This window comes from Sapajus apella, unplaced genomic scaffold, assembly GCF_009761245.1.
Source record: "Sapajus apella isolate SASKATOON/1434 unplaced genomic scaffold, GSC_monkey_1.0 scaffold2, whole genome shotgun sequence".
In the NCBI taxonomy this organism is placed as follows: domain Eukaryota; kingdom Metazoa; phylum Chordata; class Mammalia; order Primates; family Cebidae; genus Sapajus; species Sapajus apella.
This window is the reverse complement of record NW_022436942.1, coordinates 10,544,078-10,570,035: the sequence shown is the minus strand read 5'-3', so window position 1 is coordinate 10,570,035 and position 25,958 is coordinate 10,544,078. Positions and strand designations below refer to the sequence as shown.

The 25,958-nt window shown below is 40.9% G+C and overlaps 1 protein-coding gene across 13 annotated transcripts in view; it reads right to left on the bottom strand.

Annotated features, from left to right (window-relative positions):
• GRIP1 (glutamate receptor interacting protein 1) overlaps positions 1-25,958 on the bottom strand; it is a 702,506-nt gene that overhangs the window by 17,079 nt on the left and 659,469 nt on the right. For 10 of the 13 annotated variants that reach the window (XM_032284375.1, XM_032284413.1, XM_032284348.1 and 7 more), the window contains 6 exons: positions 24,932-25,071; positions 24,564-24,758; positions 13,150-13,306; positions 11,414-11,525; positions 11,256-11,300; positions 5,948-6,181 (listed from right to left, as the gene is read on the bottom strand). In XM_032284375.1, coding sequence (XP_032140266.1) covers positions 5,948-6,181; positions 11,256-11,300; positions 11,414-11,525; positions 13,150-13,306; positions 24,564-24,758; positions 24,932-25,071 — 883 coding nt within the window. The remainder of the gene's footprint in view (positions 1-5,947; positions 6,182-11,255; positions 11,301-11,413; positions 11,526-13,149; positions 13,307-24,563; positions 24,759-24,931; positions 25,072-25,958) is intronic. The other 3 variants (XM_032284365.1, XM_032284430.1, XM_032284449.1) reach the window with 1 other exon arrangement.

Genomic DNA, 25,958 nt, shown 5'->3' with positions numbered 1-25,958 from the left:
AAGTTCATATATTTTATGTGTTGCTTTTAGCTTCTAGTGATTTCCACAGTACACAATTCTACACTAAACTACTTGGAGAAAGTTGAAGTCTGGCATGAGGACTTATTTGATCTTGAGAGCTGACTCCAAATATTTTGTGAAGAAATAGGCATATGCAAGGATAAGATACATATTTCCATTTCCTACTTCCTCCCAGGGCTGAGCCTGTTCAGAGAGAATATTGCAAAAGTGGCTGGTATTATACACATTGAAAATGACACTTCTTCTAAGGAGCAAAACAACTTTATCACATCAAGCAGAGCAAAGCTCCCCTCTCGGAAAACTCAAAAATGTTCAAAATGCAAACAGAACTTGGCCGCGGGGGGAAAGCTGATGGTGACAAAAACAGCTGTGAAAAATAAAGAGCTTACTTGTGAGTGACTGAAATGTCCAAGCTTCATGCTACCAGCAGCCACAAATAAAAGCAGATGATGGAAAATATTTTAAAAGCCTCTCTGCAAGAAAATAAAAATGGCTGCATACAATTAAGAAGTATAATTTTATTGAGAAGCATGAATGACAAAGCAAAAGGAAATGTGAGTATGATTTTTTTTTTTTTTTTTTTTAAGAGAGGGAATCTTGCTCTGTCACCCAGGCTTGAGCGCACTGGCTCAATCACAGCTCACTGCAGCCTTGACCTTCCAGGCTCAAGTGATCCTCTTGACTCAGCCTCTCGAGTAGCTTAGACTACAGATGCAAGCCACTACGCCCAGCTAAGTTTTTCATTTTTTGTAGAGATAAGGTCTTGCTACATTGCCCAGGCTGGCCTCTAACTTATGCGCTCAAGTGATCCTCTTGCATTGGCCTCCCAAAGTACTGGGATTGTAGGTGTGAGCCACTGTGCCCACCCTCAGTGTGAATAAAAGTCCAAATGCTCTGCATGTGGAGGAGTTTTTACTCTACAAAAAATCGTTCTGCCTTAAGATGTGCAAAGAAGTGAGGCTAGAACTCATTTCAGAAACAGATTAAGTGGACACCAAAGGACATTTAAGCTTCAGAAGGGAAAGAAGGGTTATCAATGAATTGTAGCTGAGACCACAGGTCCCTTATCTGCAAAGAGAGAGAATCTGTGATAAGCTGCAGTACAAACCAGAATTCACTGGAAAGATAAAATGCAGAAGCTCCAGGGCCTTGGAAGCAGCCTCCTTTCTTTTGTACCCTGCCACCCAGCTGTTGCCTATGATTTCACCTCCAGATAGCAAAACCTAAGGGAGTGATTCTCAATCTCTATTCTGCAAAAGAATCCACTGAAAAGGCTGCCAAAATGTAGATTCTTGGCCCACGCTCCCTGAGAATGTTGATGCGGTAAGTCTGGGTTGGGCTTCGGAACCCTCATTTTAACAAGCATTCTATGGGTCATGAGGGGTTCATACCCCAAACTACTGTCTTAGGCTTTAATCCTCAGACTATTGGTTGAAACCTATTAATAAGTCTTGAAATCAGCTTAGTGAGATTAGCATTTGAAAAGAAACTGAAGAAAAGGCAGAAAAATGTCAGTGTATACTGTGCAGTCAATTTTTGGAGTCATTCATATATGTGAGTGTGGGTGTACATGTGTAGTGAATTGTGAGGTACAATATGTTTCAGATTGTGCATCCCAGCTGAGAAAGCTGGAGAAGGAGTGGCCTAAAAGGACATGAAGATGACTTCCCTGTGACCCATTTATCGTTTTTTCCATCCCCATACTGAGTTCTAAATCACTCCAGCTCCACTTCTTTCTCATGTCTATAAAGTCAAAAAAGGACATAAGACTTTGTTTTTTGCTCTCCAGTGTCAGGCGTGACAACTGGCTTTTTGGCTTCAGGAATGAATGTGGACGACTTGAAGGAAGGCTTGTCAAGTCCCCAGGGGAGCCTCAGATGCAGCAGATGATGAGAAATGAGTGAAAACCATTTAGATTCTGACCTGGGGACCTTTAAATGTCTAGAGGAAGAGAAGTAGCAGGAAGGAATGGACAGAAAACAAGGGGCAAACTCTGGAGAGTAGGCTGAGACCCAAGAAAGTGGAAGGTGAACCAATGCGCCATTCTTTCTGTATGGAGATGATGTTAGTAACCCACCTGCAGAAGCTGGAGTGTTTTTAGCTATTTTTCCCCCCAGCAATAGTACAGATCCTTGTCCATTCATTTATATTATCTTGATCCAACTTACAGTGAAAATAATAAGGTTTTGCAGGTGCCGGTCTAGATATGAACAGGCCCACTACTTGTTCTCCTGCATACAGCCTAACCATGTGACAAACAGCCACCAGAAAGATAGCACCAGGAAAATAACACCAAGCATGCTTAGCCTGGTGTGCTATTCACCTCTCCCAGTCTCTCCACTCTGGTCTTTTCAGCCCCTTGGGAATCCACTAGGTCCATTTGGAAAAGGCTACCAAAGAGGCTTAGGGGACTGAAAACCAGCTGTGGACTGTGGCTTGGGTTATCTTCAACTTGTGGAAGGTGTTTTTCTCATTTCCTAGATCCCTTCTCCATGCCACCATTGCAAAAGAGTACCTTTTCCTAATGTTCACAAAAGGTTTAATACAGGATAGTAGCACCTCAGGGGAGGATAGCTCCATTCCTTTAACAAGTCATTGTGCCTTTTCATGACATCAGGTAGTCTTTTGGTGTACAAAAGACACCCACATTCAAGATACATGAGCAATTGCCAGTCTTTGCTCTAAATAGCTTTTGTAATGACCATTTCTCCTCTCTAGCACTTCAAACTTGGAGGGTATGCCTACTAACAAACATCCTGGATGGCCTATCGGAGTAAGTGAATTCCTTAAAAAAGGACAGATACCCAAGATGTGAGCATAAACCACTCCAATAATTCTACAGTATCCGGCCACTTGCACCTCGACTACATCTTCACTTAATTAGGTTATTTTAGGGGGCTTACAATGTCTAGGACACCACTTATTTTTTACAATCTTATTTTTTGGGGATCAATTCAGAAAAAAGCGAAGCTCCATGAGAAATGTACATATTGTCACCATTTAGAGGAAACGACAGAAGTGAAGGAAAAAAGAAGCATCCTACTGAGGAGGTCAATTTGACCCATGAGTGTCTATGATCTTAGGGTCTCACAATTCACACACTGCCACATAAATGTTCCAACGGGTCCACCCATGGCCACTCATATTACCAATAGGTGGGTAATACTTTTTTCTTAACAAGAGCTTTTTTTTTTTTTAATTTTTTTTTTTTAGCAGAGCCACTTTAAACTTCAGCTATAACAACATTAATTCATTGCCATTATCTTTGCTAAATGCTTTCAGTGCTGGAGGGATGAGAAGACAGTGTTTTGTATTCCTGGGCTATCAATAATCTTCTTCCTCTGAGGTGACTGTGAAACAGTCACTCTGTTTCACCTCTGTGAAACATTTCTTCAGAGGAAGAAATGACTCTCTTTTATACTTGCTATTTGTCTATCCTGTGTAACTGAGGGCTGAGAATGAAAGGTATATAGCACTTGCTAGGCACTCAGTATGTGTTGATATGCATTCTCTTTGGAGGTGAAGGAGGGAGAGTTATCAGGCAGGCTCCTGCTTCTCTGGGGAACAGAACTGTACAGAATAGGGGAAGGCAGTGTTCACAGGTACCCAAGGGAACCTGCAGGTGCCAGCCCTCTTCTTGGTACAGCAGACTTAGCACTGAATATGTGGCTTCTGCAATTTAATCACCATTGGACTTCTTACAGCCTAATGGTGTGTGTCAATTAGTATATGAGGACTTGTGACTTACCAATCAGACACATCAATTTAGGGTGACTAGATAAACAAGCTAACTTGTGGCATGGGTCCTAAACCTGGGTCATCATCCTAACATGTCAGAAATGTCTTTGCTTTTTCTCTTAGTCTGTAATTCCTCCTAACACACAAGTTTCCAATTCTAGGTTCTGGTCATGTTAGAATATTTGCATTCCATCCAATGCACCACAGTCTTTTTTTTTGGGATGGAGTTTCACTTTTGTGGCCCAGGCTGAAGTGCAATGGCATGATGTCAGCTCACTGCAATCTCTGCCTTCTGGGTTCAAGCGATTCTCCTGCCTCAGCCTTCTGAGTAGCTCCGATTCCAGGCATGTGCCACCACGCCTGGCTAATTTTGCATTTTTAGTAGAGACGGGGTTTCTCCATGTTGGTCAGGCTGATCTTGAACTCCCAACCTCAGGTGATCCACCTGCCTCGGCCTCCCAAAGTGCTGGGATTATAGGCATGAGCCACCGCACCCCGCCTACACCACAATCTTTGACACCTCTTTGCACTTGCTTTTTTCTGTGCTTGGAATGCCCACCCATCCTCTACCTTCCTCTGCATAGTCAACACCTACTTCTAGGAAGCCTTTTCTGTCCCTCTGCAGTGGGTTAGGGCCCACCCTCTTGACTCCAGGGCTGCCCAGGCTTGCCTCTGTCATTGGACTGATGCCATTATCTTCCCGGTTTCCCAGACAGTCTCCTCACTAGACTCTGTACTCTCTGGGGATTTGTAATACATTCTTTGAGTGAATAAATGCATAGGATAGGCATTAAATGAATGGAGGAGTGAGTGGTGAAAGAATAAACCCAGGATTGAAAAACAAAGTTCAGAATCCAACTTCCCATATTATCCTTTCTTTCACAATATCCTTGTCAGTTGCAAAACAAATAGCTAGGTTTTATAAGGTGGCTAGGGAAATTGAGGTCTTTAGAGGAAAAAAGCCTACATTACCTCCTCTGAATCTGACAGTTATTTGCTCTTCTGGATAATAGATGTCTAGTAGATTATTTGTTATCTTATCCAGAAGAAAAGATTAATAACCACAAAATAGATTATTAACCACATAAAATGTCTTGGTTCTCAAGAAAGGTGGCATGAGATTGTTATCATTTTATACATCCTTATATATTAACAAAAAAAGCACTAACTCTAGAAAAGAAAACTAGATTTCCACTACTCTCCTTGGCCCAGGGTTCTGCAAACACTGTTACTACATATGCCTTGACTAATCCTGCCAGCAAATCTTGAATTCAGCTTTGTGTGCAAGAGTGGGTTTTCTTCCATGTAGCAAAGTGAGGCAACTATCCCAGTCTGAGACAGAGCGTAACTAAGGCTTACCCTGTCCTGGCCCAAGACCATCTAACACATCTTGGAGAGAATTCCATGGCTACTGAACAACATAACCATCTACTATTAGTCTGTAATGAAAGATTAAACCTCCCCACATTGAAGCTGAACCCCCTTTTTTATGAAACTATGAGGGTATGACATTTAGAAAATCCTTTCCTCCTTCCAATGAGATTGCAATAATAGACTAATTCATGTAACCTCCATGTGACATTGAAGCCTCACATTTTTGTAAGAGGATTCTGGCCATAAATACTTTTTTTTTTTTTTTTTTTTTTTTTTTTTTTTTTTGAGATATAGTCTTGCTCTGTCACTGAGGCTGGAGTGCAGTGCTGCATTCTTAGCTCACTGCAACCTCTGCCTCCCGGGTTCAAGTGATTCTCCTGCCTCAGCCTCCCAAGTCACTGGGATTATAGATACCTGCCATCACGCCTGGTTAATTTTTGTATTTTTAGTAGAGATGGGGTTTCATCATGTTGGCCAGGCTGACCAACTCCTGACCTCAAATGATCCACCTGCCTTGGCCTCCCAAAGTGCTGGGATAACAGGCATGTGCTACCACACCCAGCCACCATAAATACATTTCTGATAAATACATTTTTGATAAATACATTGCTTGAAAGCCAATTTTCCCTGCTTTCCAGGATAACCTCCCAGGCATTGTATTTTGAAAACAAAGTCTCTGAAGATCTGCCTTTACGCTTCTTTGCTTTCCTGAGCCCATAGGAGGCTACCACCGCCATCCTTACAACCGGGCATACATGCTATGCAGAATGGTTGCTAAATCTGACCCTAGGGAAAGAAGAGAAAGCTTACTCACCTTATGCAGCTCCACAGGAGTTGGGGACATGATCTCTTTTATTTCTTGTTTCATTTTTCTCAGGGTTACTGACTTCCTACCCACATCTGAGGGCAGGGTGTTGCTCCGAGTTGTTTGGCTGTAGTGTGGCCGCGAGCTGCTGCGCTCCTGGAAGCTGGCCTGTCGCCCCAGCTGACTGCGAGGTGTTGGAGCCTCATGATTCAAACTCATCGTGCTCCCAGACATGATTGTTGCCTGTGGCATTGACAATTTTAAAAAACAATTAGGCTGTGGACTAAGGAAAGGGTTTGGTGCTCAACGGTAAATACAATTCTCCTTCCGCAAGGTCAAAATACAGTCTCTTCAGGGCATAACCTAAGGCTGGAGAATGGATGTACTAATTGAACTATGAAAGTCTGGAAAATGCTTTGCAAGTGACATTTATGATGCACATCTCAAATCCAATTTAAGTACTTAAGCGTTGAGTTTATTTAATCAAATACCACCCCTGGCAGTTTTGAGGCAAATTGAAACGCTCTAACATTTGCTTACTGTAAACTACATTTTAAGCATTAACTTTCCACTGAGTGGGCTCCAACAGATGGGATTCATGAGGCAACCTTGAATACATCTAGCAGAAAGTAACTAAGAGCTTCTCAATGGGGACCAGGCTGTCTATACTTGCAATGCTTCCTCTATGTCCTACTGCATCTAACAGTGGGCAAGAAGTTCTTCTCAAGCTTCCTGTTTAGCATCGTATATTGCCTTTCCTTTGGCCAAGTGGCCTGTCCCCAAAATTTGTAGATCAGCTAAGTCCCCATATTATTTGGTATAGATAACTGTTTCTTAGAAATGCTCTTTATATAAGATCCTCAGGTAAACTAAAAATAATCGTTTATTATGTTATTATATTCAACTTTTTGCTCACAAGCAGTAGGACTTGGATTGGATGTTACCACTGCATTGGGAAGTTTGTTCAGTTTCAAATATGTTCTTCCCTGAATGAGTCACAAGCAATGACAAGATTTGATACCAAAGATGAATGAGGCTCAGAAAAAAAAAAAAAAAAGGATTTGAAACCAATATCAAGTAGTGGATACTCATTTCTCATGGTTGGACAATGCTAAAATTCTGAAAAGATGCCTGTAGCCAGCTCTGTACTCCTGGATATAAGGGTATATAAAGGTAAACTAGCATTGGTAAATCTGCCTGAAACCATGGGGACAGAAAACAAGTTCTATTTGCCATGTGACTATCATATGACTTAGTTATTTATATTAATACTGATGCTAAAAGTAACAGAAGCTTAACTTACTGAGTCTTTTGAATGTAGTCACTCATTTAATCCTCACAACAACTCTATGGAGTAGGCATTGTTACTTCTCTCTATTTATTATTTATTTGTTTCTTTTCTTTTTTTTTTTTTGAGACAGAGCCTCACTCTGTCACCCAGGGGTGCAGTGGTACGAACTTGGCTCACTGCAACCTCTGCCTTCTTTGTTCAAACAATTCTTGTGCCACAGCCTCCCAAGTAGCTGGGACTACAGGTATGTAGCACCATGCTTGGCTAATTTTTGCATTTTTAGTAGAGATGGGATTTCACCAAGTCGGCCAGGCTGGTCTGAAACTCCTGACTTCAAGTGATCCAGCCCACTTGGCCTCCCAAAGTGCTGGGATTACAGGTATGAGTCACCACGCCTGGCCATTCCTCTCAACTTACAGGTGAGGAACTGAGCCACAAAGAGGCTAAGGTCACATAGGTAGTAAATGAGCCGAGGGCACTTTATAAAATTATTGATCATGAGGGAATACTGCAAAGTGAGTAGAGTTTTCATTTGTCATGTCTCTAAGATTTCATAATTCTCAAATTCACCTGGTGTTCGGCTATACACACACTACTAAGAAGATCTTTGAATAATAGCCAAGTGTTGGCACACATGTGGATATACCTAACAACTCTGTTGAAAAAGAAATGAAACAAGTATCTTGACTAGATCAGTTATCTCATTGATAATATTGAAACATAAAATTATAACTGTAAAAAGACTTGTTGATCACTGCACATTAATACATGCTAAGTCCCAAACAGACTGTATATAGAATATCATTTAATACGTAAGTAACCCTATACAGTAGACATTAAAATTACTATGCATCCTCATTTCAGTTAAGAAAAGAGATGCATGGACAAGTTAAGCAACTTGCCCGAGGGCCTGAACATAGAGCCCTAGCACTCTGACTCTAGAACTCTTGTTCTTCACTGCTTGGTGCTTCTCAGTCAAGTATTAGGTTGAACCATATAAAACTTCCTTTTTAGTAGGTAGAAAGATGCCTAGCATTTAAAAACAAGTGTGGGTTATCTATATTACCATTTATTTCAGATAAATACCCTTTTTAAGTTGATTGAAATCTTCCTTTACTGGCTTCATTGGTGTCATGGGACATTCATTATTTTACAGCACTTACTCATGTATATCATTTCTATGTTTATTTTATTATTATTTTTTTGAGATAGAGTCTTACTCTGTCATCAGGTTGGAGTGCAGTGGCTGGATCTCGGCTCACTGCAACCTCCACCTCCTGGATTCAAGTGATTCTCCTGCCTCAGCTTCCCAAGTGACTGGGATCACAGGCACCCGTCACCATGCCCAGCTAATTTTTGTATTTTTAGTGGAGATGAGATTTCACCATGTTGGCCAGGCTGGTCTCAAACTGGCTGGTGTTGAACTCCTGGCCTCAGGTGATCTGCTCATCTCAGCTTCCCAAAGTGGTAGGATTACAGGTGTGAGCCACTGCACCCGGCCCATTTCTATGTTTAATCTAGTGTAACTGACAGCACTCAGTTGTTGTTTTCTTGCCATGGTGACCATCCACTTATTATTTTTACCTACTTAGACGTTTGTTTTGTTAACATCCATTTTTAAATATTCATTTTTCATGAGAATGATGGGACACATATTGGAAGTAAAACACTTAATCACTACATCTGGGAGACCACAGTTTTGCTTTGATGAGCCTTAGCTGCCATAGAAGAAATTACAAATTGATTTAGAAAAGGTTCTCATGGAAGAAATGAGATGCTATCCTTAATTCTTTGGTTTACATCTTCAAGTAAGTAGGTGAATGTACAAACAATAAGTTTGATTGCTTTGTTTAAAATGACCTTTAGGTAGCATCTAAGGAGGAACACAAAAGCTAAAACACAAACATAAAAACTAAAATAAAAAGCTAAAAAACTATTTTTAATTACCTAAGATTTGCTTTGATCTCAAGAGTATGTATTACCTGTTTTCATTTGCCACAATTCATAACTGTATATTATCCCTAAGGCAACCTAGAGTTCTCTATCTGACATTTAAATCTTCTTCCTATATTATGCTAAACAAAAAATAAAGCAGTGTTCATTAATCAAGAAAGGGTAAAAATACTAAGAGTTAACTTTTATTGAATACTTTATTGAACACTTAAGTTCCACATAATTACTAGCTCATTATAATTCCCATATTTTATAGAATAAATATCTGATAAGAGAGGTTAAAAACTTGTCCAAGAGTCATTCAAATTTTTCTCAAATGTTAAAGCTATACATTTTTTCAGTGTTAAAGTTGAATCTAAATTATTACTAGCAATAGGGAAAATGATTAGTAAATTAATTTTCATTTGCATTTCAATTGTAATCATCTTTCATCTTAGCTAACCATCTACATTTATTAGTATTATAGTGTGCTTTAACTTTTAATGCTGGATGTAAATTTAATAGGCAGGAATCTAGCTCCAATATTTTTTTGTATAATAGCATTTCCAATCAAGGGAATGGAATTCACTTAAGTCAATAAATGAATATTCCTTGTGATAAAAGTGTAAATATGACTCTATGACTTTGCCAATCATTCATCCTAGTTGAGGATTTAATTTCCCTTTGGCTTATAAATTCAACTCATTTGCTTTCTGCATAATAATGTCAAGGGCCACACCTGTCTGGAGCTATGTTAGAGCAAACTCACAGGCTGTGGCAACATAACTTCCACTCTTGCTGATGAATGTTGTTTTCATCAGATAACTCAATTTCTGGGTGAAAACAGAACTTCATTGTATTACATTTTACATCATTTTCTTTTTGCCTAATGTAAAATAAGCTGTTGGAAGAATAGCTTTTTCTTCAAAAGAGAAGTATTAAATTGCACAATGAAAAAGCTGGATGAGTCAAAACATGCTTTCAAAAGCAGAGCTATGTTCAAGAATGGAGAATTGTGCTCGTTATTCAGTTTGGGCCACTTTTCTTCATCATTCTACATGCAGAAGGTGGTATAGGTTTAAATAACCCAGCTGATACTTAAGCATTCAGCTCTTTTTGAAAGTTGTATAAAAAGGAATCCTTGCAACGTCTTACTTCGTTTAGATTTTATAGGATTATCCATGTCCAAGACCTTTAATTATGCTCTGAAGCTACAATTCATGCCAGGTAATACTATGATGTTTACAAGTTCAAACTAATATTTTTCTTGATAATTCTCTGCAGATTCACAAACATTAGAATCACATAAAATATCCACACATGCAATTGAGAAGCAAAATAATATAAAGATGAATAATCATTTTAGAATTGCAAGAGTTTCACCCCATTATGCCATTCACATTCCTTATGGTGACTTGGGAACCTCATATGGCATCAAAATAAAAATGAGACTTTTGCCACTTTATTTTTTACAGCTCAGAAAATTTAAAAGAACATAAAAGGAAATAGTCCAGGACTTCCCAGACTAAAGTGTGAATACCATCAGCAAATTCATGGCTTTGATTAAAGAACTCACCAGGAGTTCAGCTATTACACTCCATCTCATTCTTCCTTGAATTTACACTCAGTTAACATGGATGGAATCAGGATTTTCAATTAACAGCAAAGTACTATGTAATATTTTTGCTGCTTATCAAATAGACTGGCCTTTTTCAGCAGCTGCATTGTCATCTCCTTTAAGGACAAAACAAAATAAAATAGAATTTCCTTTTATGTTCCTCTTAACGATCAAATTAATTTCTATACCAGGTACAAATGAAAACATGCCAAATAAACCTTTCTAAAGCAACTAAGAGAATGGGATGAGCCACTGCTGGGAGACTTAGCTCGCTTTTTAGCGAATTGGTGGGAAACAGAGACAGTCAGGGTTAGCAGGGAGCAATGGCAGAAGCCACAAGTCAGTAAGCTTGAGGGGTGGAGATGGGGAAATAAATACTTTTGACTGCATTGTATAAAATCAAATTGCTGTCCAGAAGGCAAGGGGGTAGGGAAGGCAGCTTCACAAGCAAAAATATAAACATAAAGGGTAGCTACCAAGAGAGTCATGTTTCTCAAAGACACACGCCTGTCAGCTTTCTCCTGTGAAAAGGGGTTAAAGCTTTTAAATGAACTGGTGTGAGAAATGCAAACTTAAAAGGACCGAAAAAAATGAATGTAGAAACAATAAAAGTAAGTAGCAGGACCAAGGCTACCTCCAGTTCTCTCAGAATTCCCGACTGTCCGCAGGTTTCCAAATCTTCCAGCGCTTGAGACCAGAAGTTCTCCTCTTGTTCTGTCTCTGCACTATCGGCAGCCCCTGCAAAACTGTTGTCAAGAAACACAGGCCAGCTTAGGAACTTGCTAGACATATATGTTTGGTATCCAGAATCTCTCTCCTTCACCTCACACAAAATACAGAAAGAGAGTCATTTTGGATCTGGCTTTCTTCCACCCGTATCCTCCAAGTACATGAGCTTCCGCAGAGGGACGCTTTAGGAAATGTAGTGTTGTGAAGATGGAAAAGATGGCCCACGGTCTTACTACTGGATTTCAGACTATCTGTGGCTGCTGCTAAATAGGCTGTGGCCACACGGCCCTATTGAAATGGGATGGAACGTCAGGAATGTATTTCAGCTGCTATATCTACAAGAGAAACCAAATTTTTCTCTTAAGAGGGAAACGTGTTTTCCCCACTTATAAATAAACTAAATGTTATCACTTTTTATAAATTTCCTTAAAACGTTTCGGTAATAAACAAAATGGTAAAATATATTTTGCTGAAAAAATAGATCTATGATGTATGTTTAAAAAATAATGTAACCTAACGTGAAACTAACTTTTAAAAGAAAGGAAAGGAGCCAGATGGGGTGGCTCATGCCTGTAATCCCAGCACTTTGGGAGGCCTAGGTGGGCAGACAACTTGAAGAGGGGAGTTTGAGACCAGCCTGGCCAACATAGTAAAACCCCATCTCTATTAAAAATACAAAAATGAGCCAGGTGTGGTGGTAGGCACCTGTAAGGGGACGGTAAGGGGGAAGAATCACTTCAACCTGGGAAGCACAGGTGGCAGTGCGCTGAGATCACACCAATGAACTTTAGCTTGGGTGACAGAGTGAGACTCCATCTCAAAAAAAATAAATAAAATAAATAAATAAATAAGTAAATTAAAAAGGCCTGGTGCGGTGGCTTACGCCTGCAACCCCAGAACTTTGGGAGGCCAAGGTGGGCGGATCATGAAGTCAGGAGTTCAAGATCAGCCTGGCCAATGTGAAACCCCATCTCTACTAAAAATACAAAAATTAGCCAGGTATGGTAGTGCATGCCTGTAATCCCAGCTACCTGGGAGGCTGAGGCAGGAGAATCGCTTGAACCTGGGAGGCGGAGGTTGCAGTGAGCCAAGATTGCGCCATTGCACTCCAGCCTGGGCAACAGAGTGATGCTCCATCTCAAATAATAATAATAAATAAAATTAAAAAACAAAAATTAGACAGGTGTGGTGGCACATGTCTTTAATCCCCGCTACTCAGGAAGCTGAGGTATGAGAATCACTAGAACCCGGGAGGCGGAGGTTGCAGTGAGCCAAGATCGTGCCATCGCACGCCAGCCTGGGCAGCAGAGTGAGACTCTGTCTCAAAAATTAATAAAATAAAGGGGAAGGACCTACTTGTCATAAGGGAGTACATAGTTTATAGAAGCAGCTTTTCCCCAGGTGCTACTACTGTTTTTGTTAGGGGAAACCGAGCCCTTGCCCTGTTGTGGTGTGGTGGTGCCCAGGCTGCCACTGATCAGGCAGCTTTTAGAATCCTGCCATGTGGCCAGCATGGATGATTATGGTGGCTTTAAAAAGCCCATACTAACAATATGTGCCACTGGAAGTACAGAAGTTCAAATCTTGCTCACATGACCATGAAGTTGTCTTGGATGAGGCAGCACTGGTTGAAAATCTTACCCACTGACTGTGGACCGGTCCCAGTCTTCATTACTTAGCCCCACATCTGGGTAAGTCTGGCTTCGAGGCTTAGTTACCGGGGACAAGCTGCCTCTTTGTTTTGGACTCCTCCAGTCATATGTGTTGAAATTGTATCCTGAGGCCTGAAAACTAGTGCCTAAAACATAAACAAGGTGTTAGCGCTGGGCCCAAGGATGACTTAGTTCGTTGAGAAATGACATCGTTAACCAGTAGAGGACTGGATAGCAACAGCAATGATCATAATGATAGTGAACACAGTGTGCTTATTGTGCACCAAGGACTTTTGTATCACCGTTCTTCTTCAGAGCTATGTTTGGAGGTAGGTACTATTATTATTTGCATTTTATAGATGAGGACACTGAAGGCTTAGAACAGTGTACCTAAGGCTACTTGCAAACTTTCTTGAGAGTTCAAGTCATAATTTTAGGAGAATCGGTTTCCAGATCCTCAAGTTCTAGATGCAATTCTTCCCAAAACTGGCTTAGCTGAGACCTGCCAGTTAGCTCTCCCTTCTCACTTCCTCTTTCACAACTGTACTCCTGCCACTTTACAAATGAAAGACATATTTCTCATCCATTTCAAATCTTTTTGAGATGGAGTCTTGCTCTGTGGCCCAGGCTGGGGTGCAGTGGTGTGACCTCAGCTCACCACAACTTCCATCTCATGGGTTCAAAAGATTCTCCTGCCTCAGCCTCCCAAGTAGCTAGGATTACAAGCATGCACCACCACACCCTGCTAATTTGTGTATTTTTAGTAGAGACAGGGTTTCACCATGTTGGCCAGGGTGGTCTCGAACTCCTGATCTCAGGTGATCCACCTTCCTTGGGCTCCTAGAGTGCTGTGATTACAGGTGTGAGCCATCGGGCTGGCCCCATTTCAAAGCTTTGAAAGTGCTTGGGCCCTGGGATATAAACTCCCAGCTGCCAAATCAAGGGATAATTTGGGAAAGCCTTGTTTCTATGATAAGGTCTGTTGGGAGCATGGCTTTATTTCAACCAGGCACAAACTCATGGCAAGGCTTTCACCCCTCTCTCTCATCCATCTATCACTCTGTCTCAGAGAATTCAGAAGGGCAATGGATGTCAGGGACAAGGAGCCTGCTGTGTTTACTTTATTTGAATTGCAAAATGCTGACTTTTTTTCTGCTAGGAAGTTACATCTGATTAACCTGACAGGTGAGACAGTGAGGAATGGCTTTGGCACTTAGGTTGTATAATGGACACTTCCCACAAATTTGAGTTGAAGCTGTAGTTCCAAGATTTTGACAGAAATATTTTTAAAGCATATTTATGACAAACTTGAAATTATACTCTTTGCAAGTATTTACATTTTGTGAGAAAAATATTTAGACAACAACTTTTAGCAGGGCTATATAGTTCTCGAAAATAATTTTAGGGGTTCAAGTGGGAGAGCAGGGGCTTGACGGTGGGTCTAACTCCATAACCCGTGCTCTAATCATCACTTACTCCTTCATCCACTACTTCAGGTTGTGACGTGTGTGTGCATGTGTATTTACATGAATGCACTGGGTTGCAATATGATATGGGTTTCTTACTGTGCTTAAATCATTTAATAAGCAAACAGACCTGGACCCGCATTTTCAGGTACAGTTAAATGGCCTGATCGCGTAAGATGATTCTGTCTCCATGATATCCCTGCTTCCTCTTCCCTATTCACATTCTCTCCACCTGTTGGAGCCTCTAATGCCATTTTTGCTACTAGTTTAAAAGCCCAAGGAAAGCAGGATGTCTGAAGGATAAAACTCTCTGATCAAAAGGATTTGATCTCAAGAACCCAGGGCGATGCATACCACCACATGATGGAAATACTCTAGGAACCTTCTATTTTAGGATACTAAGGATTAGATAACCCTGGAGCAGAGGAAATATTTACAGTTCAATATTTCATTCTCTCTCTTTTACCCAGATAACTATGGAAGTGTGGTTAGCCATCTGAGAAGAAGTCTTGTGTGATGAATGCAGTTTTCTGTCAGAAGTGTTGACTTAAGGAAACACGTGTGTGTCTTCTTTTGAAGGGGGACTAAGTAGCAGTGAGTTTCAGCCTGGTGGCCTCTGATGAACTAACCATTTTCTCCTCTGAACCAACCAAACCAACCCCCAATACATAGAGTCTCAGTTTTTATGATACGAGTTTCGAGAAGCCTATACTTTACTTTCCTTAACTGGTTTCAACCTTCAACCTTTCTAAAAGTCAAATGCTAATTGATGGTGCCCTCCTGGAGTATCTTTTTCTGATAAGCATCAACCCGGATGACCACTGAGTTCCCTGGTGAAATTTCAACATTATAGACTGACTTGCTTTCCAACTGTTGTCTGTATAATAAGTAGTTCTTGGAGACTTAGGCAAGAGCACAAGAATGGGCTTGAGCAGATGTGCACCACCATCAGTAGGAAACTGCTAACCCTGAAAGGCATGTGTATCACTAATAAGAATGCCTTGTCTTAATAAGCACTATTAAATGATTATTGCATTAAGCAAAGCAGAGAAAGAAAGGGGATAGGATTCAAATCTCTTTGGGTGAGGTGTAAAGTCAGAAAAGCTGATCTCAGCTCTTCCTTAGTCCATGCTATGCTGACCTAGAGATTAAAGGAAGAAAAGTTGACCAGGCACAGTGGCTCACGCCTAGTACTTTGGGAGGCTGAGGCAGGCAGATCGCTTGAGCTTAGGAGTTCAAGATCAGCCTGGGCAATCAGCTGACTCTACAAAAAAAAGACACCCCAGAATCCCCCCCAAATTATGTGGGCATGGTGGTGCATGCCAGCTACTTGGAGGGCTGAGGTAGGAGGGATTGCTTAAGTCTGGTTGTTGAAGCTGCAGTGAGCCAAGATTGCACCACTGCACTCCAGCCTGGGTGACAAAGTTAGATTCTGTCTCAAAAAAGGAAAAGTAACTGGGCATGGTTATGCATGCTTGTAATACCAGCTACGTACTTGAGAGGCTGACATAAGAGGATCCCTTGAGCCCAGGAGTTCAAGACCAGTCTGAGCAACATAGCAAGACCCTGTCTCAAAAATAAATAAATAAATAAAACTTAATAAACGTCAAGTAAGAAAAGACCAAGGTTCAAATCCTAGCTCAGCCACTTTCTCACTTCACAGCCCTGCAAATTAATCTCAGTGTAAACTGGGGATACCAACAGGTACTTCACCAGGTTGATAGAATTAAGAATGAATGCACACCGTATGAAAGTTTCTAGAACACAATGAGGTTTTAATGTACCCAGATGCCCATTGTTACTGTTCACTAAGCCCTTCAACCTCTCAAGATCTCAGTTTCCTTATCTTTAAAGCAGGGAGACAAGGAAGAGAGATAAGTCTCAGCATTATTAAGGCAGTAAACATTTGGGTGTCTTTTAAGCATCAGACACTATACATCAGAAACTAAAATGCAAAGACAAAATAAAAGTGATTCCTGTCTTCAAAAACTGCATTATTTGGTATATGTATGGGAGAAGGAAAAGAAAGAGGCATAGAAAGTGAGTTCTAGTTGCATGTGAGTGTCATCCTTTTAGTCTAAGTACACTTGTATGGAAGGACAGAGACTGGTTTGGGGACTGGAACATGGGTCATGAAGGGTGCCAAAGGAAAAATGACATGTAAACTTGGAATTAGATAACAAGTCAGGATTTACTAGTTGGAACTGTTGGGTAAGACAGTGCATGGTGGGCACAGTGGCTCATGCCTGTAATCCCAGAACCTCGGGAGCCTGAGGCAGGTGAACCACTTGAGGCCAGGAGTTAGAGACAAGCCTGGCCAACATGGTGAAACCCTGTCTTTACTAAAAATACAAAAATCACCTGGGTGTTGTGATGCATGCCTGTTGTCCCAGCTACTCTGGAGGCTGAGGCAGGAGAATCTCTTGAACCCGAGAGGCAGAGGTTGCAGTGAGCCAAGGTCATGCCACTGCACTCCAGCCGGGGTGACAGAGCGTGACTCTGTCTCAAAAGCAACAACAAAATGTGTTGGCCAAGCAGAAGGGAGCCTGGTAAAGGTGCAGTCAGGGTAAACAGGACCTCGATTCTATTATGGGTCTCTGTTCTGCTCCTAAGGAGGGAAAAGTATTCCACGAATATTCTGGGCCCTCTTACCATGTGTACTTATTCCTTCCCATAGGAGGAATGTGGTTTACCTAACTGGTGAGTTTTGGAAAAGAACACTGGGCATGACATTCAGCCCCTTCCTGGCTTTCTCCAGACCCTTCCTCTCCCACTGCTGCTGTGCTGTGTGGTCAACAAGCCTGGGTCACAGTCTTGGGGCTCTCTGAGCTTGATGGAGGCAAGGAAGGGCATGTCTGGACAGTTAGATAACTATGGCAGACTACCAGTTGCTCATCAGAACATTCTCCTCTTCATCCTTAGTACTAGAATACCAGTTTCAGGGTGAGCAAATTATTGCTCAAACTAAAACTACACTTCTTAGCATCTCTCAAAGCTAGAGCAACTTTGTGAAATGTTCTGGCCAATGACATGGCAAAGGGGATTTCTCAGAAGGCTCCTTACAACCTTTGTTACTGCTGTCTGGAAGGCAAATGAAATTGCTGGAGCCCCAGTAACTGTCTTGGACTATGAGGTGACCTTAAGGATGGAGGTCAAGTGCTAAGCATAATAGAGCAGAAATATTTAGAAGCATGGGCCTCTGATGACACTGTGGAGTTACAGACCAGCTCGAAGTACCTGCTTCTTTATAACTTAAGTCAATGTATTGTTAGAGTTTTCAGTTCTCTTCAGCTGAACCTAAATGCACTGACTGGTAATCAGTTCAGGTATGGTTTGCTCTGTAGATCTGACTTATGTCTCATTTAAATTTCAGTGTCTAGGCTTGGATTGAGGGTAGGAAAATAATTATCCTGATTCTGACTGCAGGACCAATCCAGCTTTTTCTAGCAAAAAATAAAATGAAATGCTGATATTTTAATCCATAGCTGACTCTTATTTCTATTTCTCAATGGATTTGGAACTGATGAAGGGGTTAATTCACATATTAATTATTATTTATTTATTTGAGACAGAGTCTCACTCTGTTGCCCAGGCTGGAGTGCAGTGGCATGACCTTGGCTCACTGTAACCTCTGCCTCTAAGCTTCAAGCAATTCTCCTTCCTTAGCTTCCCAAGTAGCTGGGATTATAGACACGTACTACCACACCAGGCTAATTTTTGTATTTTTAGTAGAGACAGGGTTTCACCATGTTGGCCAGGCTGGTCTTGAACTCCTACTGATCGCCTGCCTAGGCCTCCCAAAGTGCTAGGATTACAGGTGTGAGCCAGCGTGCCTGGCCTCCTTTGGTTTACAATTGGCAATTTTTTCTTTTCCCATCTTTATTTCTTTTGCATCTGGATTTCCACATGTGGTCTCACACGTTGTATCATAATGTGAGGTATAAAATTTAGTCCAGATTCCTTTCACTGATATTAATGTTTAGTTTTATTTGTTTGCATGATGGCAAACAGGTCTTCACAAAAAATAAGTCTTTATTTGCACAAATGGAAAATAGGAAAGTAACTACTTCTGAAAGTAGATGGAATCTTGATAGGATGATTTTTATTTTTAGAGTAACTATGCCTTAGATATTTGTAAAATTCTGACATTCCAACCTTGTAATATTTGGTTTTCTGTACTAATGCAGATTAATATTTGTAGCTTTTAATTCACACTCAGCATTAATTTAGAAAAGTGAACTAATCAGTGTTGGTTCATATTCATAAAGTTTAGAATTCAATTTTCATCTCCACTATTTTGGGACTGTAGCTTTTGCTATTACTTTCATTCTTGGAAACCAATTTTAGTACAGGAAAGTGAGCCAGATAATTCCCTGCCAAATTTGCTTCCTAAAGACCCAGTTTTGGGAAGGATGAGAAAATCAAATCATATGTTTGTGTAACTATTTGTAACTGATCTTGCCAAGAAATATTCAAAGAATTTAGATGAGGCTGTGGTCTTAAAATGTCAATGCAAAGACAGTTCTCTCTTCTCTCAGAAATTACCTCAAGACAAAAAGTGATGACAAATGACAGAATGTAACCTCCATCTTCATCAGAACTAGAATGTTTGTGTAATCTCAAACCATAATACATAAGAAAATAAATAATATATAAATACAGTGGAAGTGAAATGGGAAGGGGGTGGTGGTGGTAAGGAGTGGAGACAAGACACCTATGGCCAGAACTACCAAACTACTCTTTGGTAGACAACCCAGTCCACTAAAGCAGGGGCCGTGGCATGAGACAAAACTCCAATGCTTTGTTTAGAACATCAGAATGCACTGCATGGCTGGTGGCAGGAAGTACCCATGACCCCATTTGGCATCAATGTAAAGTCAGGGAAAGAGAATACATGCCACAGACTGAAGAGAGCAATTGCTCAATGAAGTGGGGTAGCAGAGAGGAATTCCGCCTTGTGAGCAGCCTGCTGTTGCTGCTCTCTGGTAGCTGGGGAAGAACTCGCTCACACATACCATGCTGGAACTGGGGTACGTTTAGTAGCCTGGAACACAACCTGGGCTCTTCTCAGAACCTCTAGCAACTTTCAGTTCAGGAAGAACTCATATTATTCAGTGGTGAGCAGTGATTGAAAAGGAATTGGCATAACATGTATACCAGTAAATATCAGAGAAATGAGAGTAAAGGCATAGAAAAACAAAGCAATAGCTGATGAAGTATACTCATGAGAAAAAGCCTGCTTCAGAGCAAATGATAAACATGACCAAATAGAAATAATCACAAAGTTTAAAAATTACACAGCAAAGTCATCACCTCTATAAAACAAGAGATCAAAGCAGAAATATAAGAGCTCAGGGGAAACCGGGCAAGGCAAGATGATGATGAAATATGAGCTTGTAGAGATCAGAAATGAAATGCAAGAGAAAAATGAAACCCCACCAATGAGTAGAGGAGGATACTGTTGAATTTTCTACTCTGTGCTATCCTCTGTATGTAGTATTTATATTTTTTAATGACATTTAAGTTGGACTCTGACTGCAGATTGCTGTCCTTTATCAGTTATCATCCTCATGAAAACACAAAGAAGGAATAGATCCTTATAAAACAATGAAAATAAATAAATTGTGCATCCAATTTAAATCATAGAGGAATAACATTTAAAAGGAACTGAATGAAAGAGTTAATCAAATTAAAAGTAAAATTTTATGTGGGGAAAAAAACCCCAGAGTATAACTAATAAATAAATGCAAGAGTCAGTTGTCTGGGGAAAAAATAAAAACCAAACAAAGAAATCAAACAAACTGTTACTAATTGAATCATGGGGAATCATGGGGAAAATAATAAAGCCACAGATATACCAATTAAGGAACAGTATTATGGATATAATATAGAAACAGAAAATATAAGAGTTAATAGATTACTTAATTATATGAAAATACATTTGACATCTGGCTGAAATAACTTTGTTTTCTAAGAGAGCACAAATAATCAAAATGACCTCAAAAAGGAGAAAAATAAGATAGAAACGTAACGATCTGAGTTGAGAGTCAAAAGTTACAGACAGCACAAGAGCTACTCAGCCCATGAGAATGGCAGTCTATGTACCACCACCAATTTGCCAGTCTCCTCTTGTATTGACCTTTGTTAAGTCCAAGTAAAACAGTCATAGGGTTTTCTCAGAGTTCAAGGAAGAATAAATAAGATACAAGGAGGCCAAATGCCTAAGATTTTGATAAGGCAGAAGGGCATGAGAAATCTAAAGGGTAAGACAACGGGGAGTGAAAGAAGCTAACCCTGATGCCAACTGGGAGAAGTCAGCATGCTAGAGCTACACAGTGGAATTGAGGGTCAGCCCCTTGTGGGACTTCCTTAAACACATCCCCTCTTCCCCCACCAGCATTTCTCATTCCATTCTATTTCTCTTTTCACTAGTGAAGTGATAGGGCCACTGTTTGTTTACCTGTCAACTGACTGGACCTTCAGCCGGGCAACCTCTTCCGGAGCAGAGACCATGTCTCCTTTGCCTAACAGTGTACCCACATGGTCTATGGACCTGATATTGAGCCAGTCATTACATACTGGATGAAGGAATGAGTGGGGCAAGCTTGACATTTTAGAGAAGAAGCAGAGAACAGTAAGGAATGTGGCTGCAAAGACATCATTTCCAGCCCCAGGAGGAAGATGTACATTATGGAGGCGCAACAGCTTCCTGGGAACAAAGCAACTATTACAGCCTTAATGGGAACAGAGAGAACGTGCAGGGGCTTCCTGGGACAAGGCAGAGAGCCTGCTGAGAGGCTGGAGGGACAGGTTGGAAAGATAAGCTGTATCTCACAACGTAACACTGAAAAGGAAGAATAAAAGTACGGTTCTATGCCTTGCTTTTAATTTTGTTTTTATTTTTTTCAGACATAGTCTTGTTCTATTGCCCGGGCTGGAGTACAGTGGCACTATCTCGGCTCACTTCAGTCTTTGCCTCCTGGTTCAAGCGATTCTCCTGCCTCAGCCACCTGAGTAGCTGGGATTACAGGTGTGTGCCACCATGCCTGGCTAATTTTTGTATTTTTAGTAGTGATGAGGCTTCACCATGTTGCTCAGGCGTGTCTCAAACCCCTGACCTCAGGTGATTTGCCCACCTCAGCTTCCAAATGTGCTGGAATTATAGGCCTAAGCCACTGTGCCCAGCTGTACCTTGCTTTTAAAAAGTCAACCTCACAAGCACAATCTGGAGAGAGGTGGTATATCACAAGTAAAGAAAAAAAAAACACATTCACAAGACTTTGAGATCTTGGTAAACTATAATCTCAAAATGAGTGGCAGATGTGCCACGACCACTAAAATTCTTATGTTGAGGTAGGCATCATAGATCAGTTCTCCTGTCTTCAATGATGTCAGTGACAAACTTGCTTTGCTCTGGGCTGTCAGGCTGATTTTCCTTTCTGACTGCTACACTTCAACAGGTATGCAGGTAAACTGGAGCACATTCAGAAAGGGGGCCCACAGGACAATGAAAATACTCTTCAGTAAATTATAGAAGGCACAATTAAAAGTTCTGGGGCTATTTTGCCTGGAAAAAAAGGCGTCAACTGAGACCTGACAGCTGTCTCCTAGTATCTGAGGGGCTGTCAGGAGAAGAGGCTTTAGTCTAGTTCAGAATGTCCTTGAGGGTAAAGCCAGGACTAATAGGCACACTGCAGCTCAATACAAGTGAGAGCTTTTGAGTCATCAGAGCTATGTGGAGACTGAGGGGGGGTGTGCCTCAGCACAAGGAACAACCTGCTACCTTGGGCGCTCAAGTCCATGCAGCGTGTCTTGGCGTGCCACGAGGAAGGATCTGGCATCAAGGGCTGCTCTGGACATCAGACTAGCTGACTCCTAAACCCTTTCCAAACACTGAAATCCTGCCTTCAACTTCCATGTTCGTTACAAGAATTAATGAGGATTAGTTACACGCAAGTGCTTTGTAAACGCTAGAGTGTTCTACATATATAAAGGATTATTACTATTTTTTCATTATCTTGGAGTACTTTGATTCTATCCTGATTGCCACTGTCTCTACTTATCACTTAGTTCCCCTCAAACTCATAAAAATGCCTAAATTGTGAATGCAAAATGTACTATTATGACTATGATTCAAAATTTCAAAATGCTTCATAAATAACAAATGGTTTTTCATCTTTTGCTAGTGAGGGGCAGGTCCTACATTCAGTTTGCTTCTCATGGTCCTGTTTCTATGGTTTCAAGGAACAGAGTAGCTAAGGTCTTATGGACCACCTTACGGGGCAGAACTCATTCACATCAATAGTGCCCTCACAAAAATCTCTGGTAACAAAAATATCTCCACATTAATAAGCAATACACAAATAATACATGAATAAATAACCAATACATAATATGTTGATAAATAAACTTGAGTCTACTCTGATCAGATATGACTTCTGTCCTTCACCCAGTGTGTTCTGGTGGCCCGTCAATTCTCAGACAGTCAGAAGGTCTGTTATTTGGTGGCTTAGGCAAACTTGTCACAAGTTATTATGACTTGGAAAAATTCACTGCCAGATAAATTAAAGCCCCAATTCTATTTAGGTGTTCAAAGTATTTTCTCCACCCAACTCCAGTATCATCTCTAATGAAAATAACAACTTGACAACTCGGAAATATCATCTCTTTTCATTTTTTTCCAGTTTTTTCTCCCTGCTATTTTTTTTTTTTTTTAACCAGAGGACTTAACAGAGAGTGACACAACATAGGTAGGCTGAGAGAAGGAAACTAGGAAAACCAGGAGAGAGCAAACTGGATACAGACTCTCCTAAAAGTACAGTGAGCTCAGTGACAAAGCAGCCCTTACACACAAATGTGTTCTCTAAGCTGTTCATGTGTTTTATTATTTGACTGACTGAAACCCAGAGCAAACAAAGGATTCAGGGGCTGGAATTTATACAGGACATGAGAGAAGGTAAGGCCCAGATGAGGGGGAAAAACCAAGAAGTTTTGACATACTTCTCTTTTTGATGCTATGGATCACTGGGAAGAAAACATTTTTTAAAAGAAACTATTAGTTCATGCTGTGTATTCAGTCTGACACTTTTTATGTGTTTATATTCCATGAGTGAGGCTTAACTTTTACTGTAGACAGTATTTCTTCGCATGACGATGACACCTATGAAGAAAAATCTGCTCTATACTTTCCTATACTGTGATTATAACTCTCTAATTATAAACATTCAGGGAAAGGGCATGGTGGCTCATGCCTATAATCCCAGCACTTTGGGAGGCCAAGGTGGGAGACTTGCTAGAAGTTTGATACCAGCCTGGACAACATAGCAAGACCCCATATCTACAAAAAATTTAAAAATCAGCTGGATGTGGTGGTGTGTGCATACAGTCTCAGCTACTAAGGCAGCAAGATCCCTGGGTTTGAGGCTGTAATAAACTATGATAGTGCCAGGGTATTCTAGCCGGGGTGACAGAGTGAGACCCAATCTCTCAAAGAAAAAAGAAAGTCAGGAGTAGGCAGGAATGAGTAACAAATCATTGGCTAATCTCTTATACGCCTCTTCAGAACTCCCCAATCCATCTTTGTGGAAAGCTTGTTGAAAAATAAGACAATGGGGCCTATATTCAAGAAACCACTTTATTGTATGGTTTGCCTCATATTAATCTAAGCTTGAAGGACAAGCTCTGGATGGGGTGCATGGCCATCAGTAGATCTAATGGGGGCCTGTTAGTGTTTGGTAAATGCTAGTACCTCATAAGCACTAGAAAAAAATGCACGGCCAGCTGAATGCAAGTATTCAATGTGTTCAATATGAATATGGCTGCACTGAAGCAGACACAAGTTAAATGAAGATACTCTCCTCATGGAGCAGAGGATGAATCTTGGAGAAGCATGGGCTTCAACAGTGATGAGTCCACTGTCCCCAAAGTAAAGACATACCTTGATTTCCATAGCTGGTGTCTATTGCAGACCCATCCCATGAATCCACAGCACTGTCCACACTTGGCACTGTGGAGGGGTACGTATCAGAGAGCTTGCCTGGCTTCTGTGCTGGCGAGGAGTCCTCCTCCACATCCCCCAGGTCACTCAAATGGCTAGAAATGGGGAACTTCTTGGGGCTTGATGCCGACTGGGCTTTATCGAAAGGAAAGGAGCTTAAGTATCAGAGTAAATTTAAATAAAAATATACCAAATACTCTGTGGCTGGAGATTTGTTTCCCTGGAATTACACACAGACACTAGCACTTTCTTTCCAGGAAGAAAATGCACTGGAAATCCTTAATTGTGACTTCCAACGCACTACTCACCATCTGTTTGTTTCTTAATTTTCAAGGTGACAGTCTCTCCTGCCATCTGTAACAAATGGATGGCTTCACTCAGAGGCTTCCCTTTCAAGCTGCTGCTGTTGATGGCTAGGATTCGGTCTCCTATGTGGATTGCGCCAGTTCTGAAACGCCAAATAGTAACAGGAGATGTAGAAATAATCGCTGCATGGTGCTGAATATAAATTCCCTGACATACCATATACATTCATCATAATAAAGACTTGGCAAGGGTCTCCATAAGTCCCTTCTCCTTGCTTTCTCCTGGGCAATGTTATAAGATAACTGCATCTGTTGTGGATTACTTTTTAGTTTCCAATAAAAATTTAAAAATCATTTTATTTCGTTGTTAAAATGGACTTGTGTGCTTTTTAAATTCCAAGAAAGTCAAGCCACTGGGTAAGTCCCCTAAAACTCCCAAGAAAATGAACAATGTTGAGTGACAAATGTAGCAATGGGTAGCATGGAGCATCCCTTCTTTCTACAGATTTTAAGTGTAACACACTCAGTACGCAGCTCACCAGAAGTGAGCTTCAGAGAGATGGGGATACTCGCCGGACCCTGATATGATCAGGCCTCCCCTACTGATGATTCTAAACACTGAAAACGGCTGGACGCAGGAATCAGTTAGTATTGCCTTTGAATCCAACTCCACCATACCAGCTGTGTGACCTGGGTATTTTATTTTAACCTCTTTGTGCTCAATTTCCTCATCTGTGACGGAGATAATCACCTCACAGGGAAGCCCTGAGGATTCAACAGGAAAACAAACATACGAGGCCCAGCACACTGCTTGAAATGTGGAAAAGAAAATAAATTCATTGATCAATAAACTAATAAACCTCCGTTCTTTTTCCCCTTCTCTTCCCATTCTCACCAAATTTGGAACTGGCAAATTAGAACATACAATTCTGATATTTACCATATCTATCTTTGGAAGCACTTGCTGGGAAAAGAGGAGACTCATAGCTGGGAAGCTCAGGGATGTTATGAAAACTCAGAACTCTACATG